The sequence below is a fragment of the Centropristis striata genome, chromosome 3, assembly GCF_030273125.1.
Source record: "Centropristis striata isolate RG_2023a ecotype Rhode Island chromosome 3, C.striata_1.0, whole genome shotgun sequence".
NCBI classification, from domain to species: domain Eukaryota; kingdom Metazoa; phylum Chordata; class Actinopteri; order Perciformes; family Serranidae; genus Centropristis; species Centropristis striata.
Genome location: NC_081519.1, coordinates 36,808,834 through 36,826,536, shown reverse-complemented (window position 1 = coordinate 36,826,536; position 17,703 = coordinate 36,808,834). Strand labels below are relative to the sequence as shown.

Genomic DNA, 17,703 nt, shown 5'->3' with positions numbered 1-17,703 from the left:
GTAATTTTGTTAGAATCTGTTATTCATTTTATCAAGCACTCATTTATTATTCAGGTTTGTTATGTAATTAATTACAAATGTGATGTGCTTTATATTCAGTAACTTGCTATGTTTCATAATGGTATTAGTCTTTCGTTGTGGTTTCAATGTTTTAGCTACTTTAACTTATTTATTTTATTATTATTTTTAATAATAAATGTTTTATTATTGTTAATAATGTTAAATATGTTATAATATAATTATAATTATATAAATATATATATAAATATAATTGTTAAACATGTTAAATGTTAAATTATTTTATTATCTATTACTTATTATTATTTTTTTATATTTAGATGTGACTTTGACACTCGAATCCGGGAGAGTTACTGCAGTACCGCGGACACCCTGCAGGGGTCGCGGATGGACCGTCACCACCACCCACAACTCTGTTCTCGCTCTCGCGGTAGCTTCGTGCCTCCACCGGCGGCGGCGACATTCAGAGAGGAGATGGCGGCCAGAGGGGGGTTTCAGTCGGCACCAACGGGAGGTGGTGGTGGAGCAATGGGACCTGGACCTCCGGTACAGGGCGCAGGACCAGGCATGGGCCCGGGGACTCCTTCTGGCAGGATGGTGCCGTCGTCGGCCGCGCAGAACCACATGTACCGCTCCCCGATGCCCGGGCCTGGGTACCCGGTGAGCTATCACTCCATCTTTGCTGCTGACGCGTTAGCCAGTCCGCTAGAACAAAGCCTCTTACCGCTGCTTTGTCACTGGAGGCTAACGTTAACCACCACACTGGTGCGGGCCACAGCTCGCTGTAGCTGGCAGCCCCGCCGAAAAGTTCCTATCCGTCAAAAACGTTTTAACCGAAAACTTTGAGTGACTATGAGAGTTTGTTTGTTGTTTGAATTTGCTATCCCTCCCGCCCGCTAACGTTAACGTTAGCTACACTAGTTAGTCACGGTAGCCAATTAGCTTAGCATGCTAGCGCTAGCTGTTGATCGTTTCTTTCAGTTTGCTTGCAAAAATTAAGTTAAAAGAGCTTTGAGTAGTTATTGAACAACGTGGTGAAGGGAACCTGTAATGTTAGACGTCGTGCGTTAGAAAGTTCAATATTTCGTTGGAGTCAAAAGTTGTCTTTAGAGTTCAGCAACGCTACCATGCCTGGTCCACTTCTGAATGAATCGGCTGCACCAAGCTGCCGTTTGTATCTGCAGATCCTCACATGTAATAACACAATAAGATCAAACCAGGGCCAGATCGGCTGCATCAGGAGTGATCAGTCTGTTTCTTTTTGCTACCCTGCAGAGATAACACCAGCGCCTGTTTTTGGTAAACTTTCGTGTCAACTGGCTGGTAAAGATGTTACACAACGAAATAAGTGGACCCAGGTGGTCCCTCCAGAGAGATTGTTGCGATGAAAACATGTATTGTGGGTTCATCCATTCGTATCAGCAGTGTGAACTTTTTTTTTAATCCACCATGTGTTATTATATAATAACAGGATGGAAAACAACCAGCAAAATGCTTTTAAAATATGCAAATGGCTGCTAGATTTGCTTCACTCACCAGTCAAAAAAGCCACAACAATGATAATCTATTGTGTGGCTAGAACAATTTGGAATCCACCAACCACACTGGCAGATGGACAAAAAAGTTGTCAAACCCTCTATCAGACTGAATTTTAGTTCATATAAAATGATTATTTGCCGTGGAGGACGTGGCCAACAAGCTTTGGCCACGTCTTTTTCGTTAAATCTTTTTGTTTATGTGATAGACTCAGGAGCTTGCTATATTACTGATATCTTATTCTTGTTTTTCGATTGTATAAAATAAATCAGTTCTTGTAACCACCTTGGAATCAAGTTGGCAGTGTTGCATTCCAGTCTTAAAGAATCAGTTTTTGGTTCAGGAGTGTCATCAGTGTTTCCATCTTCAAGGCTTTTTGCATATTAAGAGTGATGTGACGGGGGTGTCATCTGAGCATCCACAAATAAATGTTCATGTTCATACATGGAAATGTTTAATTAAATAGTAATAAAACAAACAAAATGTAACACAAGACAATCCCAAAATTTCAGGATTCCTTTTTTAGTTTTGTGTGCATCACAAAGTTGAGACGGATAGGGATGGATGATATGGCCAAAGTCATCACTGTAGAAATTATTTAATCTAAGGATATTAATCATAAAACAGTAAATGTTGTGTAAATGCCGTTAAGAAATGGTTAAAAATAACAGCACTGTACTTTTTGATGATATTTGGAACTTCCTGACATAAAACAGTAAATCTAAAGTTATTTGAGGTTCCTGAAAAAAATAATTTTAAGTGTTACAGTTTTTATGGTTAACATGAGGCATACTTTTGGTCTTTATTTACAACCATGCTCTCCTCCTCCATGTTTGTACGAATCACTGGTACCCTGTGAGGCCACTGGCATGCACAAGATCACATAAAATTGTATCCCTGAAGTGGAAACAGGTTTTTCAAACCAATATGGTTTAAGACAATTCTACTCTTGAAGTGTATATACCATCATGTCACCCAACCATACTAAAGGATAAATGAAAAGTGTCACAAGACATTTAGATAATGAACCTATGCGTAACTTTAAACCATATTACCAGTAGCTGATGCTTACTTCAGTTCAGTCACATAACATATTAATTACAACAAGTTCTTGTTTTCAACCTCTCGTATATGGAGATTTCCCGTTTTTTTCTGTTGATATTAAACTGACTATCTTGCCAAACAAGAATATTTTAAGACCTCAACTTGGACTTTGAGAAACTGGGATGGGATGGACATTTTTGGATGTTTTCTAAACATTTTTGTAGACCAAAACGATTATCTGACAATATATTGTCAGATTAATTGATAATGTAGATTGGTTGTACAATTGTTAGTTCCAGCCCAATATAGAATGCATTAGATTGGTTAAATAGCCCCTAGTAGTTACTATTGTTGCCTGGTTGTACATGCTGCTACCTCCACAAGCCATTTTGTAGATTTGTCAAAAGACCCTGGCAGATTGTGACTTAATAAATTTGCTAATCCGTGGTGTATTTTATACCACTTCAGTCCTACTGTTTTGGATCATGGGTACATCCAGAGCAATTTTAATGATCCATAGAAGAACACATTTATTTCAAATCTTGATAGAAACACATAGTTTTATCATGCAGCTGAAGTGTTTGCTGCTTAGCTACTGGTAAGCTGAAATATGGTTTAGTGAAAGAAAGTGACATCTCTTTTGCTCCAGCGTCCTTGACTGCTTTCACTCACACAAGCTGCCTTTCACAAGATAGTCGACGAGGCTTCATACTCTGAATCCTGCAGAGCTCCAGTTGTTCTCAGGTAAACCAAGGTTGTACTGATGTATAGTGTAAAGAGCACTAAATGATCGACACACACTTACAATCTGCCCACACTCCGCTGTGTGGAAAAGGCAGAGCGCATTCATCTAGCTTGTATTGTTGACAAGTCAATGTCCGTCACTCTTCCACGCTCCACCATATGCAGAGGAGAGAGTGAGTTTTGCCTTCATATCTATCATTTCTTGCACTGACTGCTGGAGGAAAGGTTCAATCGGTGATTTGTTTCTCGCTTGCACTCATGCAGTCAAATACCCGAAGTCGCCTGTTTGAGTTCTTAGCGCTCGGCTTGGTGAGTTGGAAGTGGAGTTTGTTCTGTATTGACTTGTTGAAGGAGCAGGTTTGCAAATTGTTGCTGCTACTTCTTATTGGACCAAAGAATGTGGATTTGATTAAAAAAATCAGGATATGTTTTTTCTATAAGCAGTACAAACCTGCTGCTGATGAGCTATGCTTTTTGTTATTCTTATACTTCAAAATGTCAAATGCATTCAGGAGATGTGCCGCTACTAGTGTTTTGCTGTTATTTACTGACATTTACACTCTGATTGTATGGTATTTATTGAATTTTATGTTTTTAGAGAAAACATTACCATCACATTACAATATCCGTGTAGAGAATAAGTGAAAAGATGGCATGATCATAAACTTGTGTCTGCTTTTATCCTAATGTTTTATTACACATTGACCATGGCAATATAGTTTGCTTTACTACAATTGGGTTGTTTTGTAGTTTTTTTTCCTGTTGAGGATGGATGGCAGGATGATGTCCACATAAAACTGAAGTAGGATTCACTTGCTTCCTCTACATAGTTAACCTCTAGGGTGTTTCACATTGGTGACTGATATGTATCCCTGCTTTCTTTATTTCTGTTTTACGTGCGTTGTTTGCCTTTTTTCAATCGGGCTATTCAACAAGGTTTGAAGAGTCTTTGCAGCGTCCTTGAACACGCTTTTTTTTCCCGACTCGCACATTTAAACAAATGTACACACAGTAGTGTTTAATTCAGATGCAGTGCACTGTAGTTCTAGCCACAGCACTAGATCTGCCATTGGCGCTGCAGAAATTGCAATTTGGGTGGTGCCCACCATCACCCACCATCATAGAGTCCTGCGGTTTCATGCTCTGCAGTTCAATTGTCTCGATTAGATTTACTCATCGGAGTAGGGCTGCACAATTTGAAAAACGTCAGAACACTGAAAAAGGAAACGGCCCTCACAAATTACAATGCCTGGGGTGCTACCTTCAAATGTTTTGTCAGGCAAACAGACTAAAACCTGAAATTGTTCAATTTACATTATTACGGTAGAAGACGAGGAAAAACATGCTCATTAATGCTCACATTTGAGAAGATAAAAATCAGCAAGAAGGGAGGGTTTTTTTTGACAACTTGTTAACTGAATGATCCCTAACCCTTTTCAGAACAGCTGGTAGACCTAAAGTTTGCTTACATAGCATCAAATCCTTAATTGGTGTTTATATTTTCAAAAACGTGTTTTCAAGTTTGAGCATTATCTTGTTTGTACTGTATTCAATTGAATGTATATGTTTAATTTTTTCAATATTTTGCATAGATTGCATTCCGTTTTTATGTTTTTAAACTTGTAATCAGGGTTGTAGAAAATGCAGAATGTGTTGGTGCATAGGCCAGATTCCTGTTCAAACCTGGAAATAAAAATAAATTCAAAACCGCATTGCAGGTAGTAAAGTATGCCAGTACTCTAGACCTAATGGCTGTGAAGCAAAAAGGCCTAGAAATTATTATTTATGGGGAAAATTTAATATTTTTTCTAATATTTTCTATGCAGAGACCGGGCATGCCTCCATCCAGCCGCATGACCCCACAGGGACCAGCCATGGGCCCACCAGGATACGGCAACAGCCCAGTGTCTCGCCCTGTGATGCCTGGCGTGATGGACCCGTCTCGCAAGAGGCCTGCCCCCCAACAGATCCAGCAGGTTCAGCAGCAGAACCGCAACCAGCAGTAAGTTGTAAATCAAACAGTTACTAGATTAGTTAAGAAGATAATTAGCAGATTGATGTTTAAATTAAATGTATGTAACAGATGTGTTCCAGTTTGTCTACAAAAAGACAGAACACAAACTCAGACATATGGAAGACACACAATAATGATAGTCTCATGTTTTCATGCATGAGTTTAATCCTTCTATAATTAAACTAACTGCCCACAGTATGGTTAACTTATCTTACAATGCTGCATTTGTTTTGGGACCTATGTGATCCTGGTCCCACTGGCCTTTTAGATCAGGAACTTCATTATTGTAATTATGTAAATGCTGCAATGCTCTGCCTTGAACCCACTTAAACTTATCTTGTTTCGATAATTTGTTTTTGCAGCACAAAGAAGAAGAAGATGGCTGATAAAATTCTACCTCAGAGGGTGAGTATTATTCAAACAGCCCTGATAGTGTTTGAGAGATTACATTTGCTTGTCCATTTTAATTTTAATCGAGGTGGCCTCAAACAAAGGAAAGTTGGTTATTAAGGGGTCCTATTTGAAATACTACAGTCAAAAGTGCACTGACTGTAAGCACTTCAGATTATTTATTTAACATTGTAGGCTGCCTTTCTCAACCCAAATGTGGCGCTGTCCAGGATGGAGCACAAAACATCCTTATCTTTTTGTTCTCTTTGAATGTTTCCTTGCACATAAACTGCCAGCTCCTGAATACACCCATTATTGGATGAGACATGAATTCTTCTATCATGATGACATTCAGTGCAGCCAATTAATTATGTCACAATGTGGCACTGCTACATATTTGAATGTAGTCATGTTAAGTCTGCTCATTGTAGAAAAACTGCAGCATTTAGCTACTGTTGCAGCATGGTAAGTTCATTTGTAGAAATTGTTGGAGCAGTTACTACAGGTGTAACACAACAATAGGTGTTCACCATATGCAGATTTTGTAAACTCCATTTATTTAGTATTTTAATTTATTGTGATTTTATAGCATACAAGATCATTTTGAGTTTCATAGCCTGTTCTGTGATCCGTTGCCTTTTGGGAAAGTGTTTATTCAGAGTTTGTCCGGTGTCATACACTGAACACGTTAAACCAAAGATGCCAGTGGGTGAAATGTTACCTCAGTCCAGAACAAAAGGATAGTATTAAATGAAAACGCATCCTTTCCACTTCTGTACCAAAATTACTCCCAACCTAGAAGATTAGGTTGAAAAGTGAAGGCGTGTTCAACTGAATGTGCTCAATTGTACTTGTTGAATGTTGCACCAATGGTCACCATTGCTTTTTGTTGTCTCTCAGATCAGGGAACTGGTCCCAGAGTCTCAGGCTTACATGGATCTGCTGGCTTTTGAGAGGAAGCTGGATCAGACCATCATGCGCAAGAGGCTGGACATTCAGGAGGCCCTCAAGAGGCCCATCAAGGTATATTTCAAATAAAGTCTTCTCTCCTGGAGACCCTCAATCACTCCGGTTCCAACCTGAAATTAATTTCAAAGCCATTCTGAATCCTAGGGGCCTCCATTCATCCCTCTAATTGGACTTTTAAAAGTAATGTCATTTGGTAAAGGCTTGTTAAACTGTCTATAGCATTATGAATTCAGACATTTCACAGGTTGCCATATAAAGGTTGGGGTTTTTTGTAATCTGGCTGTGAAACCCGGTTTCAACTCAGATTTTTTTTAAGTTGAAGATTGTTGGTTCTAGAGACTGTTATGTGATGTAATGAGTGTCCTCTCAGCGTCCGCCCTTAGCAGACCAACACGTTGATCTGATCTTAAATTAAGCGGCAAGCTGTCACAGCGCTGCTCTCTTATCTTTCCCTAAAATAAAATTGACTTCATCGAATGAAACAGAACTCTACTCGTGGGATTTTAGGAGGAGCAGCAACTGCTTAGAAGTTTGTGCACGTGCGCTGATTATCAGTATAGATATCACCTTAGTGTTGAGTGAATGATAGCATATCAGTTTAAAGTTTATTTTAATTGATTGTTTCCAGCAAAAGCGAAAGCTTCGGATCTTCATATCAAACACCTTCAACCCTGCCAAGCCAGATGCTGAGGATGGAGAAGGCACAGTTGCATCATGGGAGCTACGTGTGGAGGGGCGTCTACTTGAAGATGTAAGCTTTATCTTTGAAATGTAATGTAATTTTCTGAATGTGTACAGTATTAAATCATGCCCACCTGAGCCAACACTATGAAACAGAAAGTCTTTACACTTACGTTTTAATGTTTACATATTTTAAACAAATTTGCTTGCATTCATATTTCCATTAACCGAAACATTTACTTTGCAGACGGCCGTGTCCAAGTATGAAGCCACCAAACAGAAGCGGAAGTTCTCTTCTTTCTTCAAGTCTCTGGTGATTGAGTTGGACAAGGACCTATATGGTCCAGATAATCACCTTGTGGAAGTAAGATAATTATTTTATGTATCTGGATATATACATTTGTAGACTGTTTCCCGTTTTTCTCGTCGAGGATTATATATTATGGATAGTTTTTTGCCGTTTAATTAATAACAAAGATTTTCTGGCCTTTCTGGCTTTAATGTCATTATTAAATATGCAGCTAAAAGTTATTTGCTGTAAACCTGTAATATTTTCCTGGAAGATGAGGTGGCATCTTCAGTTTTTTATTAATATTCATAAAGCAATTATCAAAATTGTTGCCAACAAATCTAATTGAACCAAGTAATCATTTCAAATATAATGAAATTGGATTTCTATGAAAGCAGGTACCTGGTTTGTTGTTTCTTTATTGATGTTAATTGGTTTTGAATAAGGAAACAACATTGACTAATTTCAATAAAATCAGCATTTTTTTTGTGTGTGTTGCTGCAGAGGCAATTGAAAATGTTACTTAAATGTAGAGTTATCTTTAAATAGATTCATCAGGAAATTCTCCTGTAATGAACATGTATATAAATGCTGACTGATAATGCCCTCTTGTAATTTTAGTGGCACAGGACTGCCACCACCCAGGAGACTGATGGTTTCCAGGTGAAGAGGCCCGGTGATGTGGGTGTTCGCTGCACCGTCCTGCTTATGCTCGACTACCAGGTAAATAAATGCTTTGGGTTTTACCTGCCAAGGCTTACTCTGCACCTCAGCTGGCCTTGTGGTTTGGTAATGTTTCCTCCGAGTGCTTTTCAAACACTTGTTTAAAGCACAAGTGATGAGCAAGAGGGCAGGAAACACTGAGTCTTGAAACTGATTGGTCAGGCTTATCAAGTGAGAGAGAAAGAATGTTCTTGCCTTTTCTGCAGTTAATGGAGAGGTTAATTTCAGGGACGATCAAACCCGAATAGCATTTTCAACTTGTTTTAATCCTCTTTCTCTTTCTGTGTACCAAACAGCCCCCTCAGTTCAAGCTGGACCCGCGGCTGGCTCGTATGCTGGGTATCCACACCCAGACCAGACCTGTCATCATTCAGGCCCTGTGGCAGTACGTCAAGACCCACAAACTCCAAGACCCTCATGAGCGCGAGTTTATCAACTGTGACAAATACCTGCAGCAGGTGAGTGGAGTCCTTTTTGTAACAATGAAGTCGAGATTAAACTTTAGTGATGCATTCTGTTACTTTATAATACAAAAGAGGCCTCTGTTCTTTAAACCTGATACAAACTGTAGCTGCTGCATGAATCTGGAATGATAGCTGATCACGTAATGGTCACAGTTAATTCCTGCTCTTGATGTTGTTCAGTCTTCCCTCTCTCCTTGTATGGAGACTCTTCTGTTTGAGTCACTGACTGACTTCCCAGTGCAATTCTTTCTTCTGTGCCAAGATAAACAGGATTGTGGAAATTTAACGCTGAATTCCTACGAAGTAAACAAATGGAATTAATTTGCCGGTCAGCTTACACTTTCTAAAAAGCTAAAACAATGATTTGTTATGTGGGAAAGTTCAAATGGAGCCATTAATTTAAAAGCCAAGTTTTTCTTTTTTTCTTTTTTTCTTTTACCCTTTTTCCACACACAGTTGTCAAGTGTCATGTGAAGAAACGCCTTTACAGGAACCAGAATTTGTTGTTACAATAATTTTCCGTTAATAACACATGTAACAGAACGGCAAATTTATTTTCTCAAGTCGATGGAAAGTAGCTCTAATATGTACATGTATCCCAAAGGTTTCTTACTTTCTGCTTTCTATTCCCTTTTTACTGTGTTTTAGCATTCTTATTGGTTCTCAGCAAACACAGATACTATAAAATAAAATATTTTTGATTAACTATCACTATTTGAGGATTAGATATAGTTACTCTTAATGACTGAAGAAACACATGCTTCACTTAAGGACCACTGTAAATTAGAAAATCAGGTGATAATATCTGTTTTTACAGTTTCTGACTGATAAATGGTGTGATTTTGGCATTATGGAATGGTTTTGACACTTTGTCCATGAAAGTGTGTGAGAACCCTGAATATAAGGAATATAATAATTTTTAATGTAATAAAACTGTCTGCACTATTGGCACCTCTACATTTGGTCGATGCTTCAGTCCAAAGAGCCTTTTAGATATTTAGCTAAAACCTAAAAAGAGTTGAAGGTTATTCTGTGATATTATTCAGCCCTCTGGTGTCCAAATAATATTGGCTACATTAAGTGTGTTGGTTTAATTTTTGCAGATCTTTGAGACTCAGCGAATGAAGTTCTCTGAGATCCCGCAGCGCTTGCATGCACTCCTGATGCCCCCAGAGCCAATCATCATCAACCATGTGATCAGGTAACCTCATTACAGTGGTGTATGAGCAGCCTTCTATGGCAAAAGTCACACGTGAAGCGTATTCCCGGGCTCTCGCTGGTCCTGTCCTGCTGCTAATGTGATGTATCCACATAATACTAAAACTAAATGTACTGTATCCTTTATAGTGTGGACCCTAATGACCAAAAGAAGACTGCTTGCTATGACATTGATGTGGAGGTGGACGACACACTGAAAACCCAGATGAACTCTTTCCTGCTCTCCACTGCCAGCCAGCAGGAAATAGCAGGACTGGATAACAAGGTAGAACAGCGCTTTAGACGGACACATCCCCTCCCTGTGTCATGAAAGAGTTTCCTGTTTCCTGGAGTGTTAGTGGGGTTTTTTTTTTTGGGATCCATTAAATTACTAAATTCCTGCTGACTGACGAGCAACTTCAACTCCATCAAATATCACACAGTGTAGTGTAATTATTTTAGTGAAGTTGTTCAAAATGGCACTTAATTCTTTGTGATAACCTACATCTGCAGTAGCTGCTTAAAGGCCGTTTCAAGCACTTTAAATGCAATATGAATGGGCAGATTACCGTGTAGTTTTTCCACCCATTTTGTGAGCCTGCTGAGGGCAATTTCACACATATCTGCTCCCTCAAATTGTTGCCTGTGAATTACTGCCTTCATTCTAGGTCAGGTCTTCTTGACCTCCTGCTAGCAGCCATTACCTTGGCTGGGATGGCTGTAATCACATTGATAAGACGCCGAGCCATTCCCCCAGAAGACGTCCTCCTGTGTAGTCTTTGTTCTGAGACAAGTCAACATTGTCAATAGAAAGAGCTTGTTTATAGTTTATAGGCGCCATTCATTTTGGGTTTGGTGACTATTACTGATTATACACTCGCTTCCTGCAGGCCTGATATCAAAAGCAGTTTGTCACAGAGCCTGTCTCAGTTTAAGTGTCTTCTAGGAGAGTACTTAATGCCTTTTCTTTTTACATTTGGAGCTTTAATTGAAGATTTTGAATGAAGCTTTGTTTACCCTAAAACAAATAAGGCCTCTAAATCAATTCTGAATAAAGTGTTTGATCAAATTAAATTCGTTTTTTATTAGATTAACTTTCTTTGACGAATAAAGCAGAATATTTTGTTAGACAAAAACAAATTTTGGAAATTATAATATCCATAAAATAAAATACTCAAAATATTAGTGTAGCTTCATCATTATCTGCAACCTCACAGAAATTAACAGAAAAAATAGTCAGAGAGAAAGAGCAGTGAAGCTATGAAAGTAGTGTCTCCTGAAAAAAAAATACAATAAACTGGTGCTGTGGTTTTAAAACGGTTTCAGAACTGCTGATCTGAGGAATACTTGATGTAAAATGGCTATTAAGGAAACACCTGTTCTCACTTTTCTGTGTCAGTGATAATATATTTAATGAATCCCCATTTAATTAACACTGTATGAATTACTTTAAAACGATAACCCTTCTTTTTATTCTTTTTAATTTTTCTCAGATCCATGAAACCATTGAGACGATTAACCAGCTGAAGACCCAGAGAGAGTTCATGCTGAGTTTTGCCAGAGATCCTCAGGGCTTTATCAACGACTGGCTTCAGTCCCAGTGCAGAGACCTCAAGGTGAGCCAGTTCGTCATGACTGAATCCTCTAGAAGCTTTAAACATTTCAATATGTGGTGCAGTATCACAGTACAGATACCACGATGCTTCTGCTTGAAAGTAAATAATGTGCCTTACAGCACTTATGCAGTATATCACAGCTGTTGTCAATGTGCCTGTTTAGTTTTGTGTGTGCTTTTAAAAAAGAAAAAATTGGTATCTGGTGAGATTTTAGAGATAAATGTGTCAGTCATTCAGAAGATTAAGCATACTGCAAAGTTGTTCAGTAGTCGATCAGGGAGAAATCCATTATGGACAAAAAGACGAAGCAACAACAGTTTGTCTACAGATAGTAGCCTCAGTTGGCCACTGCCAAAAGACTTGTGAGGATGAGAAAAGCTTCTTCTTTTGTCGTTAATGTTGCTACTGCAATTGCTCCACTTACTGCTTAATATTAGCATTCAATTTTGCCATGTTATTTCACTTTTATTGTTTTTGTGTCCTTACCCGTGGATCTATTGCACATGTATAGAAAAGGGATTTCTCTTCTGTCTGGAAACATATTCTTTATTTGAATTGAAGGTTTTAGGATTGAGATGTCATGTGCTATACAGATTTGTACAATCCCAATTTCCAAAATGTTGGAACGCTGTGAAAAACATAAATATAAACAGAATGCATTGATTTGTAAATCCTTTTCAACCTACGTCCAATTCATTACAGTACACAGAAAATATTCTTAATGCTCAATATGATAAACTTGTGGGGTTTTTTTGTAAATATGTACACACATTCTAAATTTGATGTATTTTGTTTTTAATTACATTTTAAACAGCGTCCAAATTTTTAGGGGGGATCAGGCTTATAAAGCCCCGTGAGGCAAATTTGTGATTTTGTGTTTTTAAATTGACATGACAACCTGTAAATCTCATTTAAACGCAGCAACTATAAGCACATTCTGCCATGCTAGATTTGTGTGTTGTGCCTATTTTGCATGTATTAGTTGTGCCAATTTGTGATTTTTATTGGACGCTGGTGACTATGCTACCTGGCTAGACGAGGTTCTTGAAATAGTAAATATCAAGGTAAAAGTGGAGAAGATGCGTACCAGTTGCAATTCAGACCACATGGACCAGCAAGACCACCTCTGTGTCCATCTAAACACCAGCAGTGTAGAGGAATTAAACCCAGCCACATAGAATTTCTCTGCCAGGCGTCCTGCTGACCTATGTGGAGGCGTTGGACAGTGAACTGGAGGACCTCTGAACCTGCATCAGTTTCCAACAGGATGTCAGGCACTGTGGCGTCCTTTGTTTGCGAAGGCTTGGCTAGATCTTGGAGTGCCTGAGGGCGATCTGACAGAGCACTCTGGCAAGAAAACCGAGGAGGCGTCCTGATTGGGAACATCACTGCACAGATGATGCACAGAGTAAAGGAAATAGCCGGATTATATTTCACTGGAATTGCGCCCTATATGTTTTCATGTGACAAATTAAATTAATGTGAAAACAACTTCAAGACACCCTGTTATAAGAGACAGTTTTGCGACAAATCAGAACAGCAATCTGGCGACTTTGAAAGTTTTATAGCTTGTAGGTGTCATAACAGAAGCAGAATAAGGCTGGATGGTTTTAGGAAAGTGTAAAAATAAACCCCTGAAGTGTCAAAAAGGCAGATTATATTAAATGTCAAAAATCAGCAAAAGAACTACCAAGACACCTACCCTCTGGTATTTCTAAGCCTCGTTGATTTTCAGGTTCATTAAATTCCTTGAGGATATATTTGAGGTTAATATTTTATTTTTTAACAAGCGTTGTGGCTTGGGTTTCAATTAATGGTCCAACTGTGGGATGAGAGGACTCCATTACGTGTATACGTGGACGCTGTGCACTCTCTCGTGCTCATGCTGCTCACTCAGGTGTAACACCAGAGGGCAGAGTCAAAACTGAGCCTCAAACATTTAATAACATGTCTGACTTGGTGCACGCACGCCTCTTGTCTGTCCGCTGAGTGAGCCGATTAACTGCTGACCAGCTGTCACCCACCTGCAGTGTTTGTTCAGCCGAATCACTGTGAAATTGAACTAACTCAGTTCAAAGCTCGCTGGCGCCTTCCACAGCAACAGACAACCTTATTGGAAAAAAAAATAAAACGTCTCCTGTGATGATTTCTTTGTCAAAGCTACGGCCAGTGTTTGATTGATGTTATTTATCCTTCCAGGACCCTGAGCTTTTGAATTTATCATCCGTGGAACCATTCGAGATGGAGTCATGTATAAATGTGTCTTTCTGTGTTTACAGACCATGACGGACGTGGTAGGAAACCCAGAAGAAGAGCGAAGAGCAGAGTTTTACTACCAGCCGTGGGCTCAGGAGGCAGTCTGTCGCTACTTCTACTCCAAGGTAATCCAACTTATTCCTCCTCTCAAATGTTGTCTTTCTTTATTTGATGAATATTTATGTAATCACTTCTACTTACTTATTTGATATTAAGGCATATATATTTCCTACCAGCAGGAATTTGCATTTATGTTTTTGTAGTTAACGATTCAAACCATCATTCCTCAGTGAACTGGAGGTCAGAGAATAAAATACAAGTTAATGTTGATTTCTGGGTTTTTTTGTTTGCATTGATACTGGCTAATAAATGCAATGACAGACTAAATTAGGCCTTAAAGGGGTTGTTACATGACATTCAGAATATTAATATAGTAATAAACAACTATTTACTATGTAGATATTTAGTGGAGTACTGGCGTCCTGAGCAGCAAATTAAGTCACGCTCCCTCTATGTGCGTTTTAATTTGTGCCTCTCTGTTCTTTATTGACAAAAAACAATCTTGTAGTAGCCGGTCTGGCTGCATGTACATGTCATTCCATGAATGTGCCCCATTTGTGCAAAAGCATAACAGCCACCAGCCGCTTCCCCTTCAGGGTTATGGGTCCTTTGCAGTTGCGTTAGCGTCGTTAACTGCTGCCCAACAGTTCAGCCACCCCCATGTTGAGAGCCGTGTGCAGGCAATCAATGTTCTCATAAGCTAAATTTAATTACCTTGTTCTAGTATTACCTTTCTTATTATAGTAGAAGTTTTGATATCACTTCATAAATGTCATATTTAATGCCATATCTGTGTTTTTAATCAATCAAACAGGACCTGGAATTGCTGTAAGAATAAAAAAAAAAAAACATGTTAATTTTCCCTGTGTTCCCCCACCCCCACCATCTTTGTCACCATTTACTCCCCTAATGAGTTTGCAGCCCTGATCATGGCCATTGTGGCTGTTTTAATCATAGTATTGTCTTCTGGTGATTAAATCTCATCTTTGTGTCTCTCAGGTCCAGCAGAGGCGACAGGAGCTGGAGACGGCGCTCGGCATCAGGAACACCTAAAGAAATGTATCCACAGGCGGCAAATGAGGCGACATGCTGTGCTGTCGGAGACAACTGTGTGTGCGTGTGTGGGATGTTTAAAATGAAATCCTCCCAGAGTTTTCTGACAAAATCAGAGGGACATAGATACTAGACGATTGTATAGGATGTCCTCTTTTTTTGTTTTTGTTTAATCTTCACCCTGCAGCTCGACTACTGTTGCAGTTTGGTTACTTCCACTTTTTCTTTGTATAATTTGTTTTATTCTCCTCACACCAGAGCTCCTTGAGCACAATGTATTTTCACTTGCATGTCTAAGCCTTACCTGGAAGCATTCCTTTCATTTTGATACATTGTGCCCACACAAGAGTACAGATTGTACACAAATGAAAAGCAGAGGGCAACTTTTAATGGATTTTGTCCCTGAGACTAAAAATAGCCTAAATCAGCAAGAATGTGTTGATTCTGCCTTGGCTCTTTGTTCGACCTTTTTGGAAAGTAAATTTACATTTTACACTCCCAGCCCAGCCCCCTCGGATGCTTGCCCATTCAGTTAAATATTGATTGTGATTGTGTTTGTAATCAATCAGGCTGCTTTGCTGCACATTCGCCGTCATGTGTCACTTTGTCTTAAGCTCTCATTGGTTTGTTTTGACAGTTTGTGCCACAGTCTGGTGTACGAGAGACGTTTAAAAGCTCAACCATGGCAGAAAATACATCTTTTGTTAAAGGGACGGTTATGGATTTTTTTCTGAAGGGGGGTTCTATGAGGCACTCATCCAAAGTCAGTGCATCACTTTCAGTGGATGTAATGCTGTGGATGGAGTAGCAAAAAGTATTTCAGCCACCTAAAAAAATCAATATCAGTCTAAGTGTATGCTATATTTAGGTTTTCACAGCTTAATCTCCACGTGAGACAGCCCTTTACAACAGGGAAGTGAAGCTGTATAATCAATGCTTTCTTCACAACCACCAGACTCCTTTAACAAAATCAGTCATTTTACATGGAGTTGCTGGTTTGTCTGTGTTGTAGTGTGACTTTGGTGTTTAAAGAGTTAGTTTGGTTTGACTAAAGTCCCACAATAACACTAACAAAATTGGCAAGGAGACAGCAGCAGATCAGCAACTCCTTTTTGTCAAGTTTCAAGTTTGGTGGCTTTGAAGAGAGCACAGAACGGCTTAATTTATCCCAGAATAAACCTGAAAAGGGCTGTCTGAGTGCAAGGTAAATATAGTATAAATATAGCAAGGACTTAAACTGATATTGCCTTCTCTTTTTTTTGGGTGGCTAAAATAATTTTTGCCTTGCCGACTCTCATCTACTTTAGGATTATGGATGAATGCCTCATGCAATCCCATTTCAAAAAACGCAAGCTATCCTTTTAATGGTGCCATTTAGTATGAAGTTTATTTCTTTTTTTTTGTTATCAATGATTCTTGTTTTAAAAATATGTATTATATCAGTACTTGTCTTGTTAGCTAGTACAGATTATCAAGGAAGTAGCTAGTATGAGTACCTCTAGTCTATATAGTTTTGTAAATACTGAGCAGAAAAAAACTGAAGATGGATGTGAAGTAAAATTGTATCTCTTATCCTGGCAGATGTTTTTCTTAACTTTGTCTACGCTCAGATAGTTGAACCAGTATTTATATTATTAATCAGCCCTGCTGTCTGATTTAGCTCTCCTCAACATAAAGACGGCAGTCACGTTTGACAAATCTCTGCTCTGCAGGACACGGGTTCACGTCAGCTGCAAGCTGGGAAAAGTTAAATATTCTGCTTTTAGTTTTGTGTATTTTTAATTATGTGCAGAGAAGCCTTAAACACTTGAACGAGATTTAAAGAGTTGTAGCTTCTTCGTACTCTGGCTGACAACTTGATGAGTTTACTGGTTGTTTCCCTGTTGAAGGTAAAGATGAGTGTCCTGGCTGAAACTTTAGCGTGTGTGCATTTAATTAACAAATTCCAAGATTACACTAATGTGGGTTTGGACAGGTACATGATTTGAAACAAGTGGTGGGAACCTCTAAGGTGTAAGACACAACACTGGGGGGACTGTAGTAGTATTTGAATCTGCAAACTTTTTCATGGACCAAACCTATTTTTCTGTATGTTCTTATTATGTTATAATAAAGGATATGTAAAATGTTCCTGTTTGTGGGAGTTTGTTTTCATCTCTACATAATAAAAAGTTCTTTGTATCCCTTTATGGCAACAAATGGGCTGCAACACATACTTTTATTTTAAATTTAACTCACAAATAGGCCTTAACTTATAGTAAAATTTATAATCAATTCCATCCTATTTCAGCTTTAGTTCTTATTTGCTTTACATTTTAATCACTTTTTCTTAATATGTTTAGGTTTTTATTTAACTCATTTGTTTTTTGTTTTTTTATTTAGTTTCGATAATTTTTTGTATGTTTTTCTTGGTGGCCTGGGTTGTGTTTTGTTTTGTTTTTTTACTTCGAGGTATATTGTAAATGATGTCTGCTTCAATGTATTTGATTTTTTATCTTTGCAGCTGATTAGTTTATCCTGCTGTTTTTGACAAGCTGGTTATAAGATCATTCTTGGGTGGAGGTCATCAGATTATTATTGAGCAGGAAAGAAAAAAAGTTCAGTAGCAATTTAAAAAAAAAATGAATTTCATAGACTTTTCTGTTAATC

General features: G+C 38.5%; 1 protein-coding gene across 1 annotated transcript; it reads left to right on the top strand.

The window, feature by feature from the left end:
• The first annotated feature begins 471 nt into the window (after nt 1-471).
• Nucleotides 472-17,184, top strand: smarcd1 (SWI/SNF related, matrix associated, actin dependent regulator of chromatin, subfamily d, member 1). Its single transcript, XM_059329621.1, has 13 exons — nt 472-678; nt 5,169-5,344; nt 5,719-5,761; nt 6,647-6,769; nt 7,344-7,466; nt 7,644-7,760; nt 8,307-8,408; nt 8,705-8,866; nt 9,976-10,073; nt 10,220-10,355; nt 11,563-11,685; nt 13,965-14,066; nt 15,001-17,184. Exons 1-13 carry the CDS (start codon nt 493-495, stop codon nt 15,052-15,054), a joined length of 1,545 nt encoding a protein of 514 aa, XP_059185604.1. The 5' UTR covers nt 472-492; the 3' UTR covers nt 15,055-17,184.
• The last annotated feature ends 519 nt before the right edge of the window (nt 17,185-17,703 follow it).